The 25,189-nt window shown below is 40.2% G+C and overlaps 2 protein-coding genes across 3 annotated transcripts in view; both read left to right on the top strand.

The window, feature by feature from the left end:
- LOC114150737 (uncharacterized protein C1orf21 homolog) overlaps positions 1 to 9,910 on the top strand; it is a 35,311-nt gene extending 25,401 nt beyond the window's left edge. For both annotated transcript variants that reach the window (XM_028027364.1, XM_028027362.1), the window contains exons 3-6: positions 1,230 to 1,315; positions 2,870 to 2,937; positions 4,183 to 4,243; positions 8,684 to 9,910. In XM_028027364.1, the coding sequence (XP_027883165.1) occupies positions 1,230 to 1,315; positions 2,870 to 2,937; positions 4,183 to 4,243; positions 8,684 to 8,725 (257 nt within the window). In that variant the 3' untranslated portion in view covers positions 8,726 to 9,910. The remainder of the gene's footprint in view (positions 1 to 1,229; positions 1,316 to 2,869; positions 2,938 to 4,182; positions 4,244 to 8,683) is intronic.
- A 4,303-nt stretch (positions 9,911 to 14,213) lies between these two features.
- colgalt2b (collagen beta(1-O)galactosyltransferase 2b) overlaps positions 14,214 to 25,189 on the top strand; it is a 29,202-nt gene continuing 18,226 nt past the window's right edge. The window contains exons 1-2 of the mRNA XM_028027361.1: positions 14,214 to 14,257; positions 17,025 to 17,305. Coding sequence (XP_027883162.1) covers positions 14,234 to 14,257; positions 17,025 to 17,305 — 305 coding nt within the window. The 5' untranslated portion in view covers positions 14,214 to 14,233. The remainder of the gene's footprint in view (positions 14,258 to 17,024; positions 17,306 to 25,189) is intronic.

The following is a 25,189-nucleotide window of genomic DNA, read 5'->3' as shown; positions in this document are numbered from 1 at the left end:
TGATGGCTACCAAAACATTGATTCTGTTGTTTTTAAGCCACGTTGTAACTCTTAAGCTCTTAGCTCTTGTAGCTCTTAAGATGTTGCTTCAATCTTTCCACATAATGGTCTTTCCTAATGATGCCATATTTTCTTGATGTGCACCAGTCCCTCCTTCAACAAAACACCTGCAAACATAATACTGCCTCCTCCATGCTTCATAATTGGATGGTGTTCTTGGGCTTTCGTCCATTTCCTTCACATGTAACTATGGCGATTATGGCAAAACCCATCAATGCTAGTTTTATCAGACAACAGGACATGTCTTCAGAAATTAAGGACTTTGTTTCTGTGTGCATTTGCAAACTGTAATCTGGCTTGTGTTGCTATTGAAGTAATGGCTTAAATCTTTGCAGTAAAGGCAATTGTCTTTTCACTTATATCATGTTTTAGCCATTTTTGTTGTTTTTGTCCTTATGTAATACTCCATTTTCACCACTATACCATGGTATTTAGTCTTAATTATAGTTTTACTTTCCTTTTGGGAAAGCACTTGGACTTACAGTGTGTACAAATGACATTAGTTTATGCATTCCTTGACAATTTAACACAAATACAATTTCAAAATGGTCAGTAAGACAATGTAAAATATCTGTCTTATCCTAAATAGTTGCTGTTGGTAGGAGGGATGGACGGCGGTGTGTGAGCCGTGTCATCTTCAATGAAGTCTTAAAGCTCTCGTCTCTACTGAGCTCCTCCTAACTGTCTTAGCCGTCTAAGCTGTCCATGTAGCCAAGAAGCTGTTCATCTGGTCCCTAATCCTCCCCATCTCCCTCCTCCTTATCATCACCCTCTCTCCTTTTCTCTTCTGTCTTCTCTGGTATTTCTTCCTGCTGTTTCTATGTTGCTGCTTCTATATTTCTAATGCTCCAATGGTAAAGCAACGTCCCATCTAACTGTACTTCCGCCTCGACTGTCGTGCATATTATGAAATGTCGCATCAGGTTCTGTTCTCACATTGCCATCGACCACATGTGGCTAAAAATCAATAGAATAATGATCAGCCTTGATAATATAATGCAGTGACGATGCAGAAAAGGACGTTTCCTCCCCCCTATCTTTTCTCTCAAAATTTGTCAAAACGCGAATGAAATGAATGTGCTTGACGTTTCATCTCTGGGTAACTCCTCATAAATACATGTAATTGTTAATTCCCCCTCCTTTAATCATGCCAACTCTTCTGTTCTCAGACGAATACAAGATGAAGGGAGTGGAAGAGGTGAAGTACATGAGAGGGGATGAAAACCGGGTGAACGTACGCAACCAGGAGAACCTGGTGAGAGACGGGCACACACACACACAAGCACACAAACACAAAATACAGCAGCCAGTCCACTGACAGCCTGTCATCCGCACACACTCAAACCTTCCTCTGACAGCTCATCAGCTCCAGCCAACAGGCCTGCGTTTGTGTCCAAAGGCAGCTCTCTCTGACTGTGTGCAGCACACACACACTCTCTTTTTGCACAAGCACACAAAAAAATACACAGAGGCAAACAGAAAGGTTCCTCACAAGCAGGTGGAGACAACAGTCTGGCATGTGTGGAATGTGTAGGCTGAGCACATGGTTGGTTTCCAGGCCGCCACTGCAAAAATCTTTAGGTTTTAAACACATCAGAGGAGTTTTATGAAGTCACTTTGCTCTAAAACCTCATAAATGATTTTACTGCCACTATGTCTTACCTGACGGTGTAAATAATTTATAAGCTGAGGCACATTATCTCTGAATAAATCCACTTCCTCCTCAGGTCACAGAAGGCCTGAACATTATGATGGTGAGAGAATACAAGGACAGGTTGTTTCTTTTTTTCCTGTAAGTGGACATAGTGGCGTCCTGGCCATTGTTAAAACAGTGAGAAGCATAATAAATCTTGATTGTAAAACAGCAGCGAGGATCACACTACAGAAACACTATTTTATAAAAACACAAGGTTACAAGCAGAAGACGAGCTTTAACACTATTATTATGCTGCTCCAACACTATGCTCGGTTCATTCATTGATTTGATTTACTAAAGTTCAACTTTTCCAAGAATTGGCGGAAACGTGTTCTTGCAAGCTTCGAAAGTCAATTTCCTTTCTTTTTTGTTTTTAACTGAAGTGTAATTTGTTGCTTCAAAAGCATATTTTATTGAATGGATTCCCTAGCCTATATATTTTAAAACAAAGATTTGTTCTTTTAATCCATGCATGATTTTCATTCCACAGACAGCCCTATGTTGGTCAGTCACCTTAAAGCGGCAAAATTTGAAAGTTACAATAGAGACAATGTCACGATAAAGAAAAGACAAAAGTTGTATCTTCTAAACCAGGGGTTTCAAACTCCAGTCTTCGAGGGCCGCAGTCTTACAGTTTTTAGATGTGCCACAGGTACACAACACTGGAATGAAATGGTTTAATTACCTCCTCCTTGTGTAGATCAGTTCTCCAGCGTCTTGCTAATGACCTAATTATTCTATTCAGGTGTGGTGCAGCAGAGGCACATCTAAAAGTTGCAGGACTGCAGCCCTTGAGGACTGGAGTTTGAGACCCAGAAAGGTTCTGAACCTTTCTGGGTTGTCAACACTAACCTCTGCACTGACCTGAACATGGCTGCAGAAAGATTGACTAGAGCTGACCTTGATCAGCACTGAGAAACGGGTTTATTAGATGCTCAAGCATTATGTCTGTGACCCATGTCCTGCAGCAACTGGGTGAGGGCGCAGCTCAGTCATTCAGGTTTTTGATTTGTCAGCAGCGTGACCGCTCTGCTGATACCCGTCGTTGTGTTTGGAATCTGTTCTGTCTGCTGATAATGAAAACTAATGGCATCTGTGTGTGTTTGTTCTCAGGAGAAGAGCAATGTGGAGTACAGGGGCAAACAGCAGAAAGAGGCGGCTGCAACAAACATCAAATCTAAGTAAGTGGACGGCAGCAGCCCTTCGAGCTGCTTCAGAGATACTTTGTTAAATAAACTGGATACATTTACATAGTCAATCATAGTGAGTGATGGATTAAAGGAGAAAACAGCATAAATTATCACAGGAAGAAGCTGTCCTACTGTGTGATGCCAATATGATGGCTTAAGCATCCAGGTTTTTATTTGTTATTCTTCTGAGGGGCCTGTGTAGTATAAGCAGCACTCAAACAACTGTTAAAGGGAGAGTTCACTCATGATATTACAAAGTAATTGGGTGTTTTAAGTGAACGTTTTTACAAAAAATTGTTGCGGAAAAGATAATACAGTATGTCTGCATACATTTTTAGACTTCGTGTTGTATTCTACTGTTTTGAAGTTGAATCTGTCCACTCACCCTCTAATCTTTGTCCATTATCTATCTGTTCATCCATTCATACATGAATGCGAACCTCTATGTATGCTAACCTACATACATGCATGCAAGCATTGGTACACATATCCTTATCCTTAGTTCTTCCATCTGAACCGCTGCTGACTGTAGCAATACATACTACAAAATTAAAAATAAAGACTAACTTTTGAACCTTGGAGTTTGGGAAAATATGGGCTAACGTGAATCTTGTCAAATGCAGCAATGTCACAATAATCCCATGTTTTAATTAAATTAGATAAAATAGTTTTAGTTATTTTAACGTTGTCAATATTTTAGCTTAAGGAAATTTCTCTCCGTCTATGATAACATTTCAGGCTGAGATGTTTGTAATAGTTTACATCTTTTGCCAACCTTAAGACGTAAGAGTAGCTGCAGTTGTTGACAAAAGTTGAGCGCATTCATTGGTTCATTACTGGGCTGAGCTGACCCTTTATTAAACTGTCACCTCCTTCACAGCGTGACTCCTGTAAGTAAACAATCTGAAGCGTCTGGCTTTTGCAAAGCAGTTTGGCCGTCCACCTCAGGCTCCGTGTGAATAATGGCAGCTACGTGTTGGACTCTTTGTCCTTTCAAGGACTGTTTTGATTTTTTTTTTTTTATTGAATTATTATTTAAAATCATTTGTAGAGTCCTAAACAGACAATTTCTCAAAATGCAGAGAGTGTTCATCTGTGTTTGTTCTCTGTGGGGGGTTCGGGTTAGGGAGGTGTGTAACGGAAAATTCTCATGATGTATTTGTTGCCTCCTTTCTCCTCCTCCTCCTCATCTCCATCCTCCGACTTCCTCTCCCTCCCTTTCTCCGTCTCCCTCAGCATTCACACGTCAGAGAGCCAGCAGGAATTTTTCAGGATGCTGGATGAGAAAATTGAAAAGGTGAGGCCCGTGGGGGTGTGTGTGCGTGTGTGTCTTCATTAGTGGCCCGTAAGGGTTGGTTTGATGGAAGTAGAAAATACATTTAACATCATTTAAAAAGTCACAGCTGGGTTTCTAAATTAAAAGGGACAAAATTAAAAATAAACAAAGACATTTATTAGTCCACATTGTTATTCTTGGTACGAGCTGAAGCAGAAGGAAAGGTAATCACTGCATTTTATGAACACTTGTTCCTTTTTGCCAGCTACTTGAATGACACGGTGAAACAAGTAATGACTCACTTTTATTTTTACTCCCTGCTCTGAATCATTTTTATGCCTGCAGCCAAATATAAAGAGATTCACATTATTTCTTGAGAGACGAGTATCACGTTGTCAAATGGTAAAGGTTGTGCACACATCTCAAAGGTCCCATTCTTCTCTACAGTTGAAACCAGATGTTTACATACACCATGAAACAGAGACACAACCTCTTTTTCCTCACTGTCTGAATAAACGTTTTGGGTCAGAATTACTAGCGTTGTTTTAATTTATTTGCTAAATGCCCATTTTGCTCCAAAACTAACTCCTTTCATTAGCTGTATGATGGCTGGACATTCACATGCCGTTCATACTAATTGTTTGAGCAGATGAACATGGACACTTTATCTGGAAAGTGCCCCCACAGATGAACAAAACTCGGAGACGTCCACAGTTCTCTTCCAGATATCTTGAATTTTTTCCATGATTCCACACAAGGAAGCTCTGAATTTGGATGGTAGTAAAACAGTGATTCTATAGTAATAATAGGTATTCCTGGATGACCCAAAATAGGAGACATTAAGTTTGATAGTGAGGAAAAAAGTTATGTTTTAATACAGTGTATATAAAAATCTGGTTTCAACATTTAAACAAAATTATTGTGTGCAAAAGCAGCTCTTCCCCTACAAAGACTAAATGATCGACTCAGCAGTTCTCCTCAGCTTCACAAAGTGCTTGAAGCATACCTTATTATGCAACGAGGCTTTTTTCTTTTTGCTTCGCTTTCTTGCATTATGAAAAAGTTCTGCAAAGTTTAAAGTCCTCGCTTAAGTAGTTATTTTCTCAGCGGAGATGGGGTTTTAACGCAATATGAGTCACCACCCAAAGCGAGACTTGTCTGCACAAAATGAGATGCTTCTCTCCAATCTGTGTTTCTGTATAGGTTTATAAAACCTAGGAACTTTGCCAAAATCCAACCGCTGATGTGACCAAACACCGATGCTGTTTTCTATGCCATTTTTTTAAAGCAAATATAGTATTTAAATGCAACGTCTGAATGAATGGTGTTTGAAACTTTTTGGCCTACACACACACGCGCTGTAATTTAGTTTTTTCACACATAAATATTTGCGATGACAACTGTGATTCAATTTATTGTGCTGCTTTAGTAGAAAATATTGAGCCAGCCACTTTTATCAATACCCCTGGAAAAAAATATGTAAGAAGCATTGGAAGAGTTACAGTAGAATTGTATATTTTATAGAAAAATGTTTTCCTTTTGTAAAAGATAAAAACAGATTTTACAAATTAGTTAAACTATAATGAAATGGCTGTTGATGCTGCTTGTGCTGCTATTAACACCCGTTTAGTCAACTTCGTAATCATCCATGTAAACTCATCCAGTAGGCAATACAAGTTGAGGGGTCAGAAGCTGAAATAAAGTCCAGCTCTTTTAATATGCTCTTTTCTCTTCAGATCTCCAGACCTAAAAAGTTGTTTTTTATAGAATTTCAGTCTTGAATCTTGGGAGTGAGATGGCCATGGAAGAAGATTGATTATGTACCTGGTGAAGCATTGTTCCCGCCATGTCTTTTGGATCATTGTCCTCCTAAAACAATCCAATGATTACCTCCCTTTTAGTTTATTTGCAGAGTCCACCTGATTTTTATTTAATTGTCCTGGTATTTTCAAAGAGTTTATGATGCAGTCCACCCTTATACACTTCCTAGGGCCTTTTAAAGAGTAACAGCCACACAGCATCACCATACTAAACATGAGCTGCTTTTCCACTTATGCATCCTTTGTTTTACATTAGATTATCTTGGATGTTTGTCTGTTGCTGAAAACGTCCATCTTTGTCTCATGTGACCCAAACGCGCAGTTCCAGGACAGCTTGGCGAACTCCACATGCTTAAATAGGTGGTGGTCGTACAAGAAAGACTACATTTCCACCGGTTGGTGTTTAGATTATGTAACCCAATTATTCCAAGATGGCACTCTGTTTTCTTATGAGATTTTTTTAACCTGCTTTTCCATCCTCCTTACCTTATTTTATAAAAACTGTTTTTAAGTTGTTGTTTTTTTAACTTTATTAAAGAAATGCAGTCGAAATAATAATAAAAAAAGATTTCCCCCTTGAGTTTTTTTTTTACATAGGATTACGTTGCTGGATTGAAAGAGTTACAAAAATTAAGGGCTTCTTACTCATCTTGGGTGAAAGTAAATGTCACTGTCACTATATTGCCTCTGAACTGTATGATAATAAAAGCATTTACTGCACAAGGAAATAAACATCTCTGCACACCAGAGGAGTATGAAAACCCCTTAAGGTTTACCTTTGATCACAAGGATGATATTTTGTCATTTATTGTGGCAAGTATAAGTGAGCATCTTTCGACGGCGTCCAACAATCTGCTCATTGTCATATGACGATTGGCTGAATGCCAGGTGCATCTGGAAGGAATCCAGAAACAACACATCTTATCACCAACAAATCAAGATAAAGTAAAACAAGGTAGGAACTCTGGCTAACAGCACAGACAAATGTAGCCTTGGGTAATTTTAATACTTTAAACTCTGCTTTACGTCACCAAGTTGTCCAAGCTGGTATGTTTACCAGAAGACAAAAGTGCCAGCCAGGCAACAATGGACCACATTTTAGCTGGTTCCTGTTATTTGAGATTGTAGCAACATTAGGAGAGAAGCACCAGGGCAAACCTGCAGGCGGCCTGCTCAGCTGCTTTTTATCTTTGACTTTCAGCTCATAGATCACATCTGAATTGTCAAGGCGAGCCTGAAATCCCATAATACTTTGCGGCTTTTCCAAATCAGCTTATGTGCTGTGCATACATTTTAAACAGAAAGGTGTAAAATAAAGTAATATTGGACAACAATAATTTGTGTTAATTATTTGGAAGAACATATCTAATTCTAAGTTATTTTGTTGCTCCAATGAGTGGCTGGTGGACCTGAACGCATACAGCTACTGCGACTTCCAAAAGTATTTACACCCTCTGAGCTTTTAACATGTCAAAATATAACCATGAATCACATTTTATATTTTGATTCTTTATCCTTTTTTATCAGCCAAACACAAAGAGTGCATATTAATGATGAAGCAGGAAATACTATGTAGCTTTTAAAACATTTTACAAATAAAAATGTACATTTCTAACCATTATTCTTTACTTCAATGCCCCTAAGTAAAGCAACACGCCACTTATGTGTAATTTAATCTTCTGACAGGACAGCGATTGGTCATACAGTACATTTCACAACTCTGGCCTTTATGGAAGAAGTGTGAAAAAGAAAGCAAAAACACATTTAAGAGGGTGTTCTGGTTAGATCAAACCAAAATGTAGCTTTTTCATCTATGTTTGGGGAATGTGGGAATTAAAACTCCACATTCGAGCCTGAACTTTCCCCACTGGAAACACTGTGTTGGCGGCATTATACTGTGGAGATATTTTTCTCGTTATTGGAAGTGGTCCTCAGAAGATGCTTTGGTGTTATTCGCATGGCGCTCGCATCCAAAACCAGTTAACTACACCTGAGGATAACTATTAAACGCTACTAATGCAATTTTGAGTTGTTTTGCATTTATTGCACATTTGACTTTATATTAACCTAAGCAGGTTGTTCTTATGCAAAAGAATGGGATTCAAATGGGCAAACATGCAAATAAGCAGTTTTAACTGCAGCGATCACTGAATTTTATGTAAAGTGGACATCAGGGTCAGATGGTGGAGAAATCCCAGATGTTCCCACGTGTTGGGGAGTTGAAATAAAAACATCTGTTCACAGTTAGGTGACCTGAATGCCACATCAGTTTACCAGGAACGACGAGGGGCAGTTTTATCTTTTACGTTAGAGTAGCTGTGGACAGAAATTCTGCAATGAAAGTCTTGCAGGCAGAGGCTTTGTTTATGACGCCGCAGCCTCCGAGCTGAAACCCAGCGCCGTTCGGAAGAGAGACGAGGCTGTTAGAGATGCTTTGAAGGGAGCAGCGCAGCCGTCAGCTCCTCACCTTCATGAAAGAAACCAAACAGCAGAACAAGCCACCTGTCAGCACTTCACTATCTCATTCAGCATCTCCTGTTCCAGCAATAGATGTTTATTTGAATGTGACTGTTTAATGACCGTTCAGAGTCATTAAACGTGGGGTATTCACCCTCTATTTCATCTGTTTGGCTGTTTTTAGGGGCGAGACTACTGTTCGGAGGAGGAGGAAGACGGGACATAGCACACCAGCCCCCACGGACTCGACCCCCTCCCCAGTTCCCCCCATGGACAGCCTCGTTGAGTGTGTGTGAAACCGGTAGCGTGTGTTTATGTGTGCCTGAAAGTGAAAGAGAAAGTTTAATCAGTGTTTTAGAGTGTGACGGGACACTATTGGTGTGTGTAGGGCAGGGGGGGGGGAGTTTTCTGAGCATATGGCAGTGATACTTTAAGTGCAAAACAAAAGAGAATGGGACAAAGACAAGCTTCGTCACGGACTGCAGCACTCAGCACCTCATCCCTTCAGGTAGAGGGAGAGACGACGGAGAGATCGTCGCCGGATCTGTCGGGTCAAGCAGATATTTCCTTCACCTGTCCGTCCTCATCTGTCCGTGTCCTCCTCTGTGGCCTGACCCTAAATATATAAACCCACACAGTCGGGACTTCTGGGTGTTGATATCCATCGAAGATTAGAGTTGTCGTTGGTGTGTTGAGGACTGAAAAACACACGGAGTAGAGAAAATAAAGCCCAAGGGAGAAGAGGATGGTGCTGAACTTTATCGCCTGACTACCTTCAGTCGGGCTCGCCTTGTCCAAGATGGACTGAAAGGGTGAGGGTGGGAGATAAAGAGGGAGAAATATGGGATATTTTAATATGAGAGAGTATGGAGGGAGCTAGTAGTTTAGAATCTCCTAAACTACTCCTTCTTTTTAAGTCAAGGACCTGTTGTTTTTTTTGTTTGTTTTGTTTTTATTTTTGTTTTCATTCTATGCCACAGTCACTTATTCAGTTAAATTTATCCTTCTTTAAATGTTTGTTTCCAGCCGTTTTTGTTCTTGACGTCCATCATAGTATGTCATAATCGTCGGCAAAATGAAGCTCCAAAATTTAGTCTGTGTCTCAGCACAATCACTCCTCCTTTATACGAATCCTCTCTTATACACACAATAATCTTGTTTCACCAGATTATCATGTGCATAAATCAGAGGTACCCATAGAGCTTATTTCTGATCCAGTCAGTATTCACACACTTTCATGAACATTGCAGCGACAACAATTTTGAGGAACTTAAAGGGAGAATTTGTGGTTGTTGTTGAAACACAGATCTGTTTTTTTTTTAATTATTATTATTATTTTTAACCATCTTTGCTGGATACGTCCTGTTGTATTATTTTTGAATAAATTTTTTTTTTAATTAAAGATAAAAATGTAGGCGCTCTGAATGGTGTCTTTATTTATGTTTTTTATACCCGAGCGAACTAAAAAGTGTGAAGTCACTTTTCCAGACGTCTCACGTGAAAAGGAGTGCTTTAAAGCTGCAAGGCTGTGTAATACCCCCTGCTGGTGAAATATCGACACTGCATTTCAGTAAGTACAGATGGGTATAATAGTCAGAGGTGAACATGGTCAGCAGCAACACTGTGGTAGTATGTAGTGTTTAAATGTTGCTCGGTTCATGCCAAGAAGCCAAAAAATAAATATCCTCCAGTCCAGAGCATTACATCACCAGCAAAAACCTGAACTGCAGCTGAAATCAAGGCTGGATAAGGTAGTCCTTTTTTTCTCCTTATGTCTATAAAATTTCCCACTAGGAAGACAAAATGTTGCACCTTGATTAGAATCCAAATGTTTTGATTTTAGCTACTTTTTCTTTCTTTTTCCATCGATTACGTGACCATTCTCTGAAGAATGTTGTTTTGTTTCCTTAGGCCACTTCACTCTGGAAAATCAAGGATATAATGATGCTCATCATTCCAATAATGCCAACTTTTCTAACAACTGGATGGTTTCTGTTAAATGACCTATTTGAAGGTGTTATTTTCCAGTTAAAAACAATGTTGTTAAGATACAATCGCAACAGGGATTCCCTGCCTGAGCCTTCAAGTATTTTAGGTATTTGCCTGAGCTTTGCCACTTTTGGCTTCATAATGTAGTGCAGCAAAAATATGAATCTAGTATTCTATTATTTTTGAGTTTGGTCATAGTGTGAACATATGAGACCCAATTTCTGTACTACATTTTCTCCAACAAATGTTTGAATAGTTTAGGGATATTTTTTCATACCAATGCAAATTACTTCCCAGTTAACTGGTAGGATTTCTATTTTAATGTTCAGCCTCCCATTGTGCTATTCAGTTTTAATGAGAAAAAAATTGACTCTGACTCTTGTAAGGACGCCCAGCATTAACTATTCAATTGAATTTGACTCTGCAACTTTTAACCAAGCGCGGTGCCGTGCTTGGTTAAAATATTTAAACTGTCTTTGGTTTTTGAAGTAATAATTCCCCCTTTTTATTATATCAAAATGCAGCCTCATTGATTGAATGCTTTCATAATGAAAAAGTGATTTCTGTTTATAGTTCTGTGGTCAACTGAGCTTTTTTATATATATATATAAATAGCCACATGATGTAGTACTGTAAAACATATTGAAGTTCTGAATCGATATCTGCTCTGATGTTTAGCCCAACGCGCTCCCAGTGGGACCAGATCCCACAATGCTTTCAGCGAGTTAAAAAAGCTTGAAGTGTGTTTCTGTAATAGCTGCTCCCTGCTGCCTCTGTGCGACACACGATGCACACAAACTCTTTCTTTACCTCGCATGACTCACTGGCAGGGGCATTTAGGGTTATGATCAGCAACCAGTGAGCGAATCAGAAAAGAGAAAGGGGTCTCTGTGGGCCGGCGCTGGCAGTCATGATCTCCCACACGGAGAAATATAAAAGTGCTCAAAGGAGGCTGGAGCGAGAAATTAAGAGGAGGTGATCGGAGGAGTGGGAATGAGGCAGGGAAGGAGAGAGAAAGAGACGGATGTTGACCGTTAACCTCAGACAGGAATATGGGCAAGAAAATGATCTTTCCACACTGACGCAAGTACCAATAAAAAAAAGCTCTCTCCTCCCTGCTTTGTGAGTGTAATGTATGTGTGTGAGAAGAGAGCATTGGAGGAGGAACAACATGTTCTTGGCTGCTATGTGTTTTAGGGCTAAGGTTTCAGGAATATTTGTGTGAAAATGACTAAAAATCATGTAACTGGCGTGTTTTGAACAGCAGCAGTAGGAACACGTTGGACAAGCTAAGTTTTTATCAGCCTGTTATTTGATTTCATACAGTTTCATATTGAGTTTCTTGTGGGATGACAGTGCACACTCCTTTCCAAGCCATCTAATCATGATAATTCAACCCTTGTCAAACTTTACAGCTGAATCCTGGCCAGATTGTTGGAGCTGCGTGTTCATATTTATGAAATGATGGGATTCAAAGTGGAGCTGTAGTCAGTGGACAGCGTCCACACCAGTTCTTCGTTCCAGCTGGAAGAGCACAACAGGCAATCGACAATTGTAATTCTCGTCCACTGAATTTTCCAACGGCATTCCTATAATTTGTGTACATTTCTGTACCTGTGAGCGGAGTACACGAGAACATCGAATTCACTGATAATTTCAGGTCATTATGTTTAAACACACATTTGCACAGTGTTCTGGAAAACCTTTGATAAGCCAGATGAAACATTACAAAAACACTTTAAGCCAGCACTCTAAACAGGGATCTCAGTGAATACCATATATTTCCTATTAAAACAAAGTGATCGCCAGACAAAACAAGGCAGTGGGAAGACACTGTGTGATGTCATTGGGCTACCAGAACAGCAGCTATGCCCTCCAGCAGATCTGTGTATGAATTCTCATTAAGAGGAAACAGGTTAGAAGTAGTGAGCTTTCTTTGGCAAAGAAAAACAATCACTGAATGATAGCAGCCATGGCTGTTTTTTTGTTGTTGTTTTTTTTACAGAATTTTGTTCTTGCTCTCATTTGATTTTTTTTCTACTTACAAAAGTGACAGAAAACATTTAGAATAAACAGTTATGTCCAGATGTATCTTCACCATAAAACGCACAGCTCTTTCAAGCAGTTTGGACTAAATCTTTACATGTAAACCTGTCAAAATCTTCTTTTATTGTGCTTGAAAAGAAATAGAAACCATAGATATTGCACGGCAAATTTGCGTCCATATGTGTGTGTGTGTGTGTGTGTGTGTGTGTGTGTGTGTGTGTGTGTGTGTGTGTGTGTGTGTGTGCAGGCAGACTTTGCCCACGTAGCCATTATGAGTCAACTGTGAGAGGCACTGGCTGGCTTCCTGCCTGGATGCCCCACAGGCCTTTTGCTCACTGTCTCAGCTCTCCGCAGCAGTTCCCTAATACCCGCTTTGGAATACCTACACTGGCTGTAAACCCACCTAGCTGTACAACCAGCTCCATTTTCCCCCTTGCTTGTCCTGTGAAATATTATCTCCCATCCTTTTACATTATTCCCTTACATCAGCAGACTCTGCTCTTTCTTCCCCCTCCTATTTATGCAGCAGATCCATATTCTGGATTATATTTGCAGAGCAGCTCTTAAGAAGAGAAGGGGGTGGGGGGAAATAAGGTGGGATTACATACATTTAGATTCATGTTGCTCACCCACAACAAGTGACCTACATAAACTGCAGGAAGCTAATTGTTGAACGTATCCATGCAACCATCTCAACATTAGGCACGGTGACCTAATGTCACCATGCCGGCGTGAGGGCTGAACTGCGCTGGGATCCCCTGCGTCACTCCACTGAGGGACCAACAGGACTGAAAACACTGGCCTGACCGCCTGAGTGACGGATGTTCGTACACTTTTGTTTCTCAGCAGCCTGCCAAGTTTACGTGAGCTGAGTATGCAGTCGTAGTTTGGAGTTGTAGTTCTGAGGGGACTCAGGAGCAGGAGCAGGAGCTTTCTTATTCAACACATGGGAAATCTGCTTCTTCTGAAGAATTGTTGTCTGTGTGTGTGTGTGTGTGTGTGTGTGTGGGTGTGTGTGTGTGTGTGTGTGTGCGTGTGTGTGTGTGTGTGTGTGTGCCTGTGTGTGTGTGTGTGTGCGTGTGTGTGTGTGTGTGTGTGTGTGTGCACATCAGGGGAGGCAACAAGTACAACACAAGAGCACCACCTGCTGGTCCAACGACGCCCTCAGAGATCTGACTGTGTTGTCTATTACTAGCCTATGTGGGCATCAACCTGAGATGGATACTTGTGATGTGAAAAGGAAATGATTTATGGTTTGCATTTTTCGTTCATAAATAAATGAATGCAAGGTGTGGCATTAGCCTGTCAAAAACCAGCCCCTTGTTCAACACTTTGCTCCGTACAGAGAGTCTGTTCCCTCGGTTATTGAGAAACGATTTCACGCTGGAGGATTGGAGTCTGTTAAAGGGGAACAACGTTATTTCACTATGGGGACAGGATATGTAGTGTGGCTTGCGGTTGCAAAATTTTTTGTTTTGCTTCTTTTTTGTTGCATATATGTCCAAAAGTTACATTTTAGCATCATCTGACCGAAGAATGTTCTTCCACATCTTTACTGTCTTCCCTGCATGGCTTGTGGCAAACTCCAGAGCTCCTGAAGGCTTTCTTCCCAGCAGTGGCTTCCTTCTTGACACACTTTTATATTAGCTAAATTTGTGAACTGCACAACTAACTTTTTGCAGACCTTCCAGAGTTACCAATGGACCTTTTGGCAGCTTTCCTGGTTAGCGCTCTCGTGCAGTGTTGTCATCTTTGTGTGTTTGGGCTTTTATTGTGTCTGTGTTTTTCCTTAACTAGTTCATTTCTCTGTGTTCATTATTGTTAGCAAGATGTTGCCCTATTAGTCCATTCCTCTGTGTATAGTTCCTCAGTGGTGTGGTGTTTGTAGTGCATTTAGATTTCGTACTCTGTTAGTCTTTTCCCAGCGGTTTCTAGTCTACCGAGTCTTAGTTCAGCTCTCTCTGTGCAAATGATTCTTCAATTTTTCTAATTTTCTTCTTCCTTGTACTACATATTTTCTGATTACTTAATCTGGTTCCTTTGTCTTTTCTTATCCCTTCCTCTGTATTTGCATGCCAATTTTTGTTTTTTTTTTACTGTATATTGTTGGATTTTTCTGCAAACTGATGTTGTCTGAATCTAAGTAGTTGCACTGAATTTTTATTTTAGTGTATCAGAGTAACAGGAGCTAGGAGCTTTTAAAACTAAAAACTTTTTGTAATTGTCTTTCCTCAGAATAATGTTTTACTCTCCAATAGTGTGTCATCTAAAATCCTAATCAAATACTCTGAAAATGTGGCTGTTTGTTTCTGCCTTCTGAATGTAACAAAAAGCTTAAGTTAATCTTTCAAGGAATTACTTTTATCTAAAATATCCACAATTTTAAGCTTCTTATCCACAAACTGGAATACATATTTCTCCATTTGTTTGTTTCCAGTGACACATTTTTGTATTTACTGACCTTATTCATAAAGGATTTACCCTACTATTAGAAGCCACAATGGAGAAAGAACTTGGTGATTTAAGCCCAGCCTTCTCTGAAACCACAGTTTACCGAACAAAAAAGCTTGGCATCTCTTGAAACATACATTTATCCCAAACATGACTGAAACAGACGAGAAAGCTCTGCTGTGTCTCTCAGCCGCAGATCAGCTCTTAGGAAGACAAATGGCTACGTGTCAAGAACACGACCAAAATTACTAAGCAGATGTTCCGCTACGACAGAACAGGGAGTTTGAACCATCTGAAAAATGAAAACCCAGCCTCACTGCAGAGGTCTGACGCTGGGCCAGGAGGGTGAGGCTGTTTTTACGCAGAGCGCAAAATAAAATGACTAACATGAGTTGGAAAAAAAGGGGGGGAGGGGGGGGGGTAAATTTTGTTTTGGGGTTTTATTCAGATGAGCTTACTTGTTAATGAAAAACTAAACACTCTCAGTTCTGTTTGACCAGAGCTTCAGCCAAAGAGGTTCGCTCTGTTAACATCCACTGGAGCAAGTCACAGCATGGACAGCTTCCACCAGTCACAGCTGCTCAGCCAGATGCCCTGTGGTTACGACAGGAACAAAAAACCTGTGTGTGTCAAACACTTAAAGCTCGGAGTTGTTAGGACGCTCTTGGTGCAGGTGCTGCAGGATCAGGACGGCATGTTTTGGTCCTTGATGTTTCTGTGCATCAGAATGCTAATATCTTTGGGGGGGCACTAGAGGGAGCTGACAACTTACCCACACTAAGGGCATCCAAAGACATGGGAGAATGCTGTCATTACCCCAGGGAAGGGAAAACATTACAGAGTGGCAGAGAGCCCAACTTAAATAAACACAATGAAGTCAAGACAGTAAAGCAAGCTAGCTTTGCCCGTCTGTCTGAGCCCGTTGTTAGGCTCCTATAATTAAAAGAGGTTGCTGGAAGGCAGCAGTAATTCTATAAGAGGGAACACTATAATATTATAGTAATATGTTGAGCGTAGATGCCAAGTTCTAGAGCAGGAGATCCAAGTATGAGGACAGAAGACTCCACCCATAGGTGGAAAAGTGAATTTCAGATTTTTTGGGGGGAGGTGGGGGGTGGATGTCTGGGATGTTTCTGTTTTGTTGTGATGTTAGTTAGACTTTATTTTTTATTTATTTAATAATTTTTATTTATTATTGAACAAATTCATAACGCCTATGACATTATGACATAGCTTTGAATGCTTACATGGAAATTTAGATCCCTGGAAGCAAATATGAAGAAGTAAGCTGTGGTTGGAAATTTTTCTGCCCATCTTGTGTTGCTGTGAGGAATTAAAACTAGGGGCAGTCGAATAGTACAACAGCCTGTCAATGTGATGATTTCATACTCTCCACTTATGCAACATTCAAAATGCTCAACAAAGTCAGGGTGTGGAGATGGAAAGAAGTACTCCGGATGAGTAAAAGGACAATTAATGAAAACAAGACAAAGGATGTGTTTTACAAGAGAAAAAAAACAGGAAAAGAAACCAATAAAAGCACTAAATGACAAAACAACATGTTGTAACATTGTCGAAGAAAAACATCCTGTACACCAATTGAAAGTGGAGTTTCCAAGTCCTAGTTGTTTTTGTTTTTGTTTGTTTTTTTTTCGCCAGTTTTGTGGCTTTAGTTTTTATAGTGGCAATTTTATATCTAGCATGCTACAAAGAACAGTCAGATGAATTGATTCTTGACTGATTAAAACAACTTTTTAGATGTAATTTTGCAATGACGTGAACACTTTTTGGCCTTAACTGTAGACTTAACATTGAGTAATGTCTAAATGTTTCACCCTCAACACTAAAATCTGATCTATTGCACACACAGTGGGCTTTACTGTACATGGGGGCTTTCCCCGGGTGGGATTCAAACAAGAACCGCCACTGACCGTAGGAGGGGTAACAGAGGTAGAGACCTCCACGCCCACCCTGCCTCTCTGTCCCACCTTTCCACGGGTCTCTCACTCCTCTCCTCTTCCTCTGCCTCTTTCTCTCAGTCTGAAGGACTCCGGCTTGACTCACGGCTGAATCCTGGGGTAAAGATGCGGGTGGTCGGAGCCGCGGGTGTCGCTGAGCTGTGGGCCGTGCTGGCCGCCCTGGTGGCCGGCGCCGCGTCCGAACTGGTGACGCTGGTGCAGGAGCAGGTGAAGCCCGAGTCGCCGGTGCTGCCGCCGAAGGTTATGATCGCGATCCTGGCTCGGAACGCGGCGCACAGCCTGCAGCACTACCTGGGCTGCATCGAGCGGCTGGAGTACCCGAGGGAGCGCATAGCGATCTGGTGAGAGAGCGGGGGCCGCCCGGGGGTGCTGATGTGGAGTTTACCTGCATTAGTAATAAAAAAAAAAAAAAAAAAAAAAATAATCATAGTGCCAGATTCTGTTCAGTTGTGACCTGCACGGTGGTCCAAAAACGAGCGGTTCGTAAACTTTACCGACAGACCTGTCGCTGCGTTTTCCCCAAATTGCACACTGTGGAAGAAGATGAAAGAGCTTTGTGGCGTGTTAGGGTTAGACTTAACCCTTAATCACGGCCCCATCCGCCTGATTAACCATAAACCTGCGGAAACAAGCGGCTCTTTAAAACAGCAGGACTCGCAGGTATGAAAGAGGGGCTTCACCACAGGTAGGGTCCCGTAAACTGGCTAAGGAGAAGATGAAGCAGACAAAGAGGGCGCCTGCAGGTGTAGGGATGAAAGAAGACATTGAGCTGGTTTGACAGCAGCAGGAGGGGAGTGTGTGTGTGTGTGTGTAGGGGGGGGGGGGGGGGGGGGGGGGGGGTCTGTGTATGTGTGAGAGAGAGTTCTTGGAAGTCATGTGTGAAATATATGTGAGCCTCTGCACAAACTGGATGGTGGCTATGCAGGATTATGAATCAGATAATAGAAATTGAGCCTCAGCTATGTAGACTTCAAAAGATGTGATAATAATCTGATGAAGGACAACTTTTAGGAGGTCTGCTTCTGAATCTGTGCAATGATTTTTACCACGATGCGTTGCAAAAGTGCTATTGTTCCTTTTCTGTGTTGTATTTTGTACGTTAATAAGATTTTTACATGAATGAATAACAACTCAGTGCATATAGTTGTGTAATGGAAAAGACGAGTTACATGTTTCATCTATTGTTGCATCCCAAAAGTCCTCTAATGGCATGAAGAAAGGTGATGTCGGTGTGCACTATGAGACTAAAATCAAACATTTTGTCCTGCAAAAATCACAGATAGGAGAGGAATCCATCTTCATTGTGAGACATTGACTTGGCTGCATCATCCTGTGGGATATTTTAGCTCCCCAAATGGAGTTGATTAATCAGTCCAATTGTGGTTTCTGCAAAGTACTGACTCACTGGGGCTGAATTTATATGCACATCACGTTTTTTTGTTGTTTGTTTTTCAGACAGAAAAATCATGCATTTCTTTTTCACTTCACATAATTTATCCCATCAAATCTCATTAAAAATACTTTGAAGCTTGTGGCTCCACCTATCAAACTGTGATCTGATCTAAGTGATATGAATATCCTTGCTGCGTTTCAGCTGGTGGAGCGTTGTTGTTTTGTGTCCCTGCCTTCTGTGGACAAGGACCTCATCAAATTTTTCACGTGAGAACTCAGATGCTGGGAAAAACTTCCCACGGAGAGAGAACCGGCACTTTGCAGCAAAGTGTGAAAGGCGCTGAAGCTTACACGGATTTGTGATCACATTAACCAACAGAGAAAGGGGCCCCATCAGTCATGAGGGGCGTCTCTGTGCTCTGCTGTCAGTGCAAACAGGACAAATGCTCTCTGTTGGATTTAATGCAGTGTCGAGGTTTGCACCTACAGAATAGGCTGAAGCTCATTGATCACTTTTTAGCTTCTGATGTAGTCTAACTAAAAAGACGTCGACATTTCTAGCTCTGATGAACACACCATGACAACATAAGTTTCAGTTCAGTGATCGCCATTCCTCTCTTATAACCTTGATGTCTTTTAGCTGTGAAACACATGATTCAGCTGCTGTTTACTGGCAAAAGTTCAAATAATAAAGTTATTATTTCTATTGGCTGTTTGGGGCTAGGTGTTTCTTATACCTATTCACAATAAATGCCAAACTACAATAATTTATTTCCACACCTAATTAGATATAAACAGATGACGGCTTTGGCTTTTCACTCAATCGCAACTCGACAAAATACTGACTACATGCGAGTCATTGCTTAAGTAGCCAATAACTATGGCAGCCATTAGCGACAGTATTAAAGCAACATTTTCAGCAACACTAATATTAAAAACTAAAATTAAAAAAATTGCGGAATTAGTTATTTGCATAATTAGTGGGCAGATTAAAAACAGTGTCATCTTTTCAAGTAAAGGCTGGGGTGATTGTTTAAAGTGTTGCTTTTGAAACTTTCTGCTGTGCTGCAGTGATATTATTAGCATGTATGCAGGCAAGTGGACATTCAAATCCAACTCTACTTACTTATATTTCTAGACAGATCATAGTGAATTTGCGATATCCTCTGCCACCACAAGGAGCACTGTAGCTGTTTTACTACCCCACTTATTGTGTTAACGATGTAATGAAGAAGTTTGTTTGCCTCTGTGGTTAGGAGGTTTGTTTAAAGAAAATACAAAGCTAGCCAGAAGCCCAATAAATGTCAACTAATAACTAAATACTGAAGTTCAAACATTGTAATAGAACTGGGTTCTGTTGACGTGAAACAGAATGACTGGCGTTTAGAAACGTCAAGTATATTTTAATGCAGAGGCATTTATAATCGTTTGTCTTTGAACAAAGTTTACTGGCTTTTTGTGGTTAGGAAAATGACATGTCTTAGTCATTTTCTGTGTTGCTGTGTGTTCATCATCATTGCAGCTTATGGCCAGGGCCAACCACCCAATAAATGCCCAAAAACATAATATAGGAAATAAAACATCCACACAAGTAGGAAAACAAGCTCTTTGAGCAACCAGATCCCAGGGGTTAGGGTTAGGGTCACATGACTGAGGTGAAACTTCACGACTTATCATATAAGCCCTTAAATAAAGGGCTTATATGATAATATACACTTAAGGTTATGTGCAGATGTCAGGTGGAGTTAGGGAAGCACACTTCACTTCTGTCTTGTCTTTATGTGCTGACAGGTGAATAAATATCAACACTGGGTTCCTAAAATGAAGAGGAAACATTGTTAAAGCAGGAATGAGGGAACCTTTCCACTTTTTTCAACCCAGGAGTTTGAAACATTGTTTTATCATGTTTTGTGTGTGACAAGATCCAGTGAGTGAGAGAAAAAACTTTAAACGTGAAGAAAAATTGTGGCAACTTGTGTTTTTATTTAAAGATTTTCTGTAAATTTCTGAGATTAAAATTTTGTCGCTTGATGCTGCTGGAGATGTTGGAGCCTTCAGAGTTTAGACTCCTCAGTCAACACATATCATGTGTTTGGGCTCCTCATTTCACTTTTGTTTATTCCTTTCCATGCTATATGTAAAACAAACTTAGTTGGAACAAACACTGTACAAGAAATATTTAAATAAATCAATCGTAATATAATAAAAGACAATCGTATTGCAAGGTATTTTTTGTAGCAATGTCTAAAATTAATTCTGGAATAGGAAGAAGATAGTTGTCATTGGTGAAGTTTATAAATTAATCCCTATTAAAAGTGAGATGTCTTTAGATTATTAAGCAAATATAATAGCTTGAATATGTAGTTAGATCTGTAAATCATCAGTGAAAAAAAGTAAATGGAGATAACTGTATTTTGTGAACTCTGATCAAAGTTGAAACCTTAAAAACCAGCATGGGGCTAATAATAGAGCCCTGAGGTGCTCCACAACCGCGAGGGAACATTGCCAGAAAAGATTTAACTTGTAAACCTTTACTTTAAATGGACAAAAACCTTTACATTTGGACGTGTCTATTTAATAAAGTAATACGTTTTCACTCAGTTATGATATGGATTTCACGGTGAGTGACAAAGTGTCCAAAAAAGTTTTAAAAAAGTAAACTTTGGACTTCCTACTAAAAATAATATTTAGGAGAGGAAATATAAATAGATACTTTCTTCAATATTACTGTAGCTGCTTATATGATGAAGCTCCTCTGAACATTTTATGCATACATTGAAACTAACATATATGTTCACAAAAAGCACAGAAAGCCTGTAGGTGAAGGTAGTGGGACAAAATTCAGTTTAGATCTAATCCATAATGCTACTGCTGCTCTTTTCTGTGCAGATTGTTTGTTTGTCATTGAATACCAGTCCTCCTTTATTTAGGAATTTCCCCCCTCGAAGTGGGCACTGATCTTATCGAATAGTTGTAGAGGAAGGAGAAAACCTCTCATGCCCTTGTTAGTAAATGAAAGAATGCTAGGTATTAGCAGAGGGAGGGGGGGCTGCTGGTCAGCAGTGTTTGAAATTACCCAGAAGGCATAGCAATTGGGATAATCTGCATTGTCAAACTAACTCAACTAAATCTGCCCTCCACTTGAACCATGAAAAGTTTCTTGCTCCTCACTGAAATGCATCCATGATAGCAGAGCTGCACTGAAATATAACCCAGCAAGATAACTTCATCAACGCTTCACTAACAGATTTGCTCCCTATTGATTATTTCTTTTGTTAGAAGTAGATAACCAGAATGGTGTTCCTTATAACCAGCTGTGAAGGAAATCATAAGAGACTCCGTGAATTGTAAACTTTGTGTTTTGGCTTTCTGTATCAGGCTCGCTGCTAAAGGCTCATCCTGATGTTTCAAACCCCTCGGCGATAACATTCGTTTCTGGCTGCCTGCTGTCAAATGCCTGCCGGCTCTGTTCATGTCAGGGTGGAGCGCTTTTCCAGGTGCTGAGCTCGGGGTTAAGATCATTTGTGGACTTGTCAGAGTTGGACCTAAAGTGGAAATAAGACTTACATAATTGTCTTTCCCCTCAGGACCTGCATTCTCACTTTTATGGCATAATGTTATCTGTTCTTAGAAAACCACCAACCATCACAGAGCTCAGAAACAATGAGGTTTGTGTTATATGATTTGATTCATAACAGTCTTTAAGTCAATGAACGATCTTGTAATTTATTGGTTAAAATGATACATAGCTATAAAATATCTGACTAACTCTGATCTACAGCGAGTGGATGTTTAGTTTTCAACTAAGAAATACGAGTTATTTAAAGGTCTGGAATATGACATAACAGCACAGGGTAAGAATTTTCCACCTTTGCATAAATACTTTAGCTCTGACAGATCTGCCTTATGTACTGCAGCTCAGATAAAGGCCATTTCTCACATAACGTAACGTGAGGACATTTAACTCTCTTCATATGACGTCATCCAGCTATTTTGACAAGTGCGCTGAGAAATGTGGGTAAAATGAACCACAACAAATCGAACTTGAATGTTGAATTAAAGTCTGTCTGGCTGGATGAGTTATGCTGTGTGTACTGCGGAGCTTTACTGATGTTTGGGTTGACAGGAAGAAAGTTTTCATGTTGAAGGCAATTAGTCACATCAGCAGTTTGCATAGCATCCCCATAATACACATCAGTCTGGTGGACTGAAAGGCTTTTCCACTCCTTTGGTGAAAGTACTGACATGCGGTTTATCTTTTTACACTCTCAAAGACCAAACTGAAAGGAATAATTTATGTTAAATTGATGGACACCTGCCGGTTGTGTTTAAAGGCAACACCTCAAACACATCATGGAAAATCTAACAAAATTAGCCAAGATATTAGGAAGAAAATTGTTTACCTCCACAGGTCTGGTTCATCCTTGGGTACAATCTCTAGATTCCTGAGGGTTGAACATGCATCAGTTTAAATATGTAAGCATAAACACCATGGGCATGTCCAACCATCACACCGTATCCCAGAGATGGATGTGGTTTTTGCGTCTGAACAAAACACTCAAAACCTTGTGGAAATGCTGGCAAAGCTGGTAAGAGATTTTTATTATCCACGTCAGATGGCATATTGAAATGTTCAAAGGGAGGCATTTTAGGTGACAACAAGGTGAGTTTGTTTGCTTTTAGCTTGTAGACGTTTGATTTGTTGTGACTCCCTGAAATGTCTTTGTTAGAGATTTTTTGGTATTATCATTTTATTTTCTTACTCTAGTTCACATTAAGTCTATAGATCTTTGTGATTTTCTGTTTAAAGTGTTCTCTTCTTTAAATGACCTGGAGGTCATTACTGTCTGTTCAACTTTACGAGAAATAGATAACACTGAGTTTCTCCTGTACCAAAAAAGGCGAGAGAGTCCCCAAACTCATCCACATGAACACAGAGAACATGTAGACGCTACAAAATGCAGGGAAGGAGTTAAATTGGGTCCAACCTTGAAGTTTATCGGACTTGGGAGATCCAGTTGTATACAACGGATTATCTGAATAGCTGTACAGGATCTTGCATTTGTGAATAATTAGCTTTTGGTTTGCGCCAGCATGCATTCAATCAGAGCCCTGGCACTGCGTAAATAATTTATTTAATTACATACAAGGTTCTGTCCCGGTGCCTATGACTGTGCAATCGCATGTGTTTCACATGCATGTCTGTGCTAGACAGCTAGATGTGGATTCAATTACATGTGTTTTGCTGTTATTTGGATTCACTCCATACTTTCCATTTAGTCCCCCATAAGGCAAAACTGTGGTAAGTAACTGGATCCAATTAGCCTTGACCTTTAAATCAGTATCTTCTGTGGAGTTGCATTTTATTGTCATATTCAGTTTTTAGAGAACTTTTAAAGTTCTGACATCTGCTCCAATTTTAACTAGATGCTCAAAAAAATGTCAGTGTGACATTACAAAGACTCGAAGCTCGTGATGGGACAAATCCAGAGCAAGATGCTCCTGTCTTTAGCCTCTTTGTTTCTCTTTGTGGAGGGATCCACAGCACCACTCACTGACTCAGATGAAGAGTGTTTTTTTTTTTGTGCAAATGGCTGTAAAACCGACAATTTTAGGATGGGGGTTTTCTGAGTGACTCTTCAGCTCGTTTTGCTAGATGTGGATATTGGCGTCTTCAGAGAATCTTGCACTTTTCTTCTGGGAGTGATGGCTGATTGTGAAACCTACAGAAAGTGTGGAGATTGGGTCAAAGGAGGTGTAATGCCTGTGGAGATTCAGAATCCTCAATCAGATATTTTGGCTCATTTATTTTGATTTTCCCATGAAGTCACACAAGCAAGCTGTGTGTTTGAGGTGTTGCAATAAAATAAATCTGCAGGAAGGGCTTTGGTTTAACTAACCGAACTGTGAATCAACTTATCAGACTCTCACAAAATTTGAACATCATCATCAAAGATCTATGGGTCCATACAAAAAAATAATTATGCTGGCATGTAACAAATACAGATAACATTGGTAATCCTAACAAACCTAAACAGGGAAATGTTAATCCTCAGTATGTACGGTGTATGAAAATACCAGTGTGCAGTGTGACTGTACGGCTTAGGTGTGTGAAGGAGTGCAATATATGTAGCTCACTGCACTGTGGATGAATCGCTTTAAAATGAATGTTAAATATAACTTGTGATTCATTGATTTAGATTCCTCAGGATGTTGCTCATGTGTCTGAATCGCATCTGCTTTCTTCCACACATTGTGATGAACAATAACCTGAGAGGATTACTGTGAACGGTCCAAACGCTCCAAATTGATTGACTTCAGAGTCTTCTCTCCAGCCATGCACTCAGCAAGCTAAGGATGCAGCTGATGATGGACCTGGCAGCTTTCCAGCCCTTTCCTCATCGCTGTGCAGCAAGAAAGCTTTCTCAGGAACGCCGTATCTTTTCAATCAAGTGAACAAAAATAAACAAAGAGATCTGATTTTCCAAACCCCGGGCCATTCTGAAGCTCTCTGTCTCATCTCTGAGGAGTAAACAGGTTTTTATGTAAGTTTTGCTGAGTTGTGGTACGCACTCCAGCATTTTTGTCAGATCGTGGCAGTGTCACCAAAAACTAGAGCTGTGATGGTGCATGGAGAGGAGGGAGGCCTTAGTATGGAACCAGATAAAGAAAACAGAAAGAATAAAGAACTAGAAACAGAAGTGCTGAGAGGAATATACTTAAGTATCTAGTAAGTAAATATCTTTTTCAAATTCTTATGATGAAATTTGAGTTTTGTATATTTGTTCTACCTATTGCCACAGCCTCTCTACAACCTGCGCTCTTATTTTCTA

This window comes from Xiphophorus couchianus, chromosome 9 (assembly GCF_001444195.1).
Source record: "Xiphophorus couchianus chromosome 9, X_couchianus-1.0, whole genome shotgun sequence".
Lineage (NCBI taxonomy): Eukaryota > Metazoa > Chordata > Actinopteri > Cyprinodontiformes > Poeciliidae > Xiphophorus > Xiphophorus couchianus.
The sequence above is the reverse complement of the archived record's forward strand: the minus strand, read 5'-3'. Positions and strand labels throughout refer to the sequence as shown.